The 1829-nt window shown below is 41.7% G+C and overlaps 1 protein-coding gene across 1 annotated transcript in view; it reads right to left on the reverse strand.

Annotated features, from left to right (window-relative positions):
• Positions 1 to 821: 821 nt before the first annotated feature.
• The window catches only part of LOC116081498 (enoyl-CoA delta isomerase 3, peroxisomal-like), an 18901-nt gene continuing 17893 nt past the window's right edge, over positions 822 to 1829 (reverse strand). The window contains exon 8 of the mRNA XM_031358089.1: positions 822 to 977. Coding sequence (XP_031213949.1) covers positions 822 to 977 — 156 coding nt within the window. The remainder of the gene's footprint in view (positions 978 to 1829) is intronic.

Genomic DNA, 1829 nt, shown 5'->3' on the forward strand with positions numbered 1-1829 from the left:
CCTCTGCCTCCCAAGTGCTGGGATTAAAGGCATGCGCTACCACTGCCCGGCGCCACACTGCTTTTATTACTTTGGCTTTGTGGTATATTTTGAGGTCTGAAATTGTAGTTTCTATGGCATTGCTCTTTTTGTACAGGCTCATTTTGGTTATACTGGGGTCTGTTGTGGATCCATAGAAAATTTTTCAAAAATAGATTTAACCTATTTCTATGATGAACTAAAATGGGGATTTTGACTGTGACAGCAATGAATCTATAGATGGGTTTTGGTATAATAGTCATTTTTACAGTATTAATCCTACCAATCCATGACCTATAGGTTGTCTTTCCATTTTGTAGTGTTTTTCTCTATCTCTTTGTTCAGAGATTTAAAGTTTTCATTGTAAAGGTCTATCACCGTTTGGGTTAGGTCAATCCTAGCTATCCTGCATAAATTATTGTTAGTTTTTTTTGTTGTTGTTGTTTTGTTGTGGTTTTTTGTTTTGTTTTTTTGTTTTTTGTTTTTTGAGACAGGGTTTCTCCATGTAGCTCTGGCTGTCCTGGAATTCACTCTGTAGACCAGGTTGGCCTCGAACCCAGAAATCCACCTGCCTCTGCCTCCCAAGTGCTGGGATTAAAGGCGTGCACCACCACTGCCTGGCCCTACATAAACTCTTACAGCTTGTTTTATTGAAGTTTTTATTGGTCATAACCGAGGCATTCTCATCGTAACTGCTGTGCTAGGAATGACAAGGGCACAGAGGAGTCTGTGTAGTTCAAGCACCTGAGACTGGAACTCACAGCGCATGCTTCCTCTGAGAAGTCTAGCTGCTCTGGCGGTCTTCACAGCTTTGCCTTTCTGGACAGGAAGTTCTTGAGTGCATTTGTGTACTCCTCTATTGGCAGCCTTTCCTGGACTGCAGCACACTCTTGAGCGTTCGCAGTATATAGCTTTTGTTTTTCATGTTTTCTGATTAACTCTTTGGAAATTTTCATCGCCTGATGAAATAGAACCAACAATAATGTTAAAAGTTATTCAAACAGGAATGATATTACACTATACCTTTTTGTTTTTGAGGCATGGTCTCACTATGTGACCTTGGCCAATTTGGGACACACTGTGTAGACCAGGCTGGCCCCAAACTCATAGGGATCCACCTTCCTCTCTTTGTTAAGTGTTGGGCTTAAAAGTGTCCATGTCTATTCTTGGTGAATTCTACTTTTTTAAAAATTGTTTATTTGTGTGTATGGGTGTTTTGTCTGCTTATGGGTCTGTGCACTATGCAATTCCTGTGCCTACAGTGGCCAGAGGAGTAATGGATCTCGAGTTACAGATGATGAGCTACTATGTGCATGCTAGAAATTAAATATGGTTCTCTGGAAGAGCAGCTGGTGCTCTTGGCTGCTGCGCCATCTCTCCAGCCCTCAGGATATATGTTATTATTGACTTCCTCTGCTTTAATAAATAGATCCTATTAAATCTTTGTGAGACATACGTAATAGGACACACTGCTTCCCAATCCTGAATACGTAGAGATCACTACTGTGAGTGTGAGGCAGGCCTGTTCTTGTACATTTCTAAACAGCCCCATATGGACACAAAAGCTCCTGGTTCTAGGATCACACACTCAAACAGAAAGAATGTAAGGACATAGCCACTAGCTGCCACATACACAAACAGAACTGCTATAGAGAGGATCTTCTAAATACAGTCAGCCTCCTCACCTCCCACCTGAACTCCAACATAAAAGAGCTGGGTATCTACGGCATCCTCCTGGGGTCATTCCCATGAAGGATCTCCCCTTTGCCTTTGTAGCATAGAATGAAATGCCTATCTGGTAAGTTCTTTAA

Source organism: Mastomys coucha, unplaced genomic scaffold, assembly GCF_008632895.1.
Source record: "Mastomys coucha isolate ucsf_1 unplaced genomic scaffold, UCSF_Mcou_1 pScaffold7, whole genome shotgun sequence".
Lineage (NCBI taxonomy): Eukaryota > Metazoa > Chordata > Mammalia > Rodentia > Muridae > Mastomys > Mastomys coucha.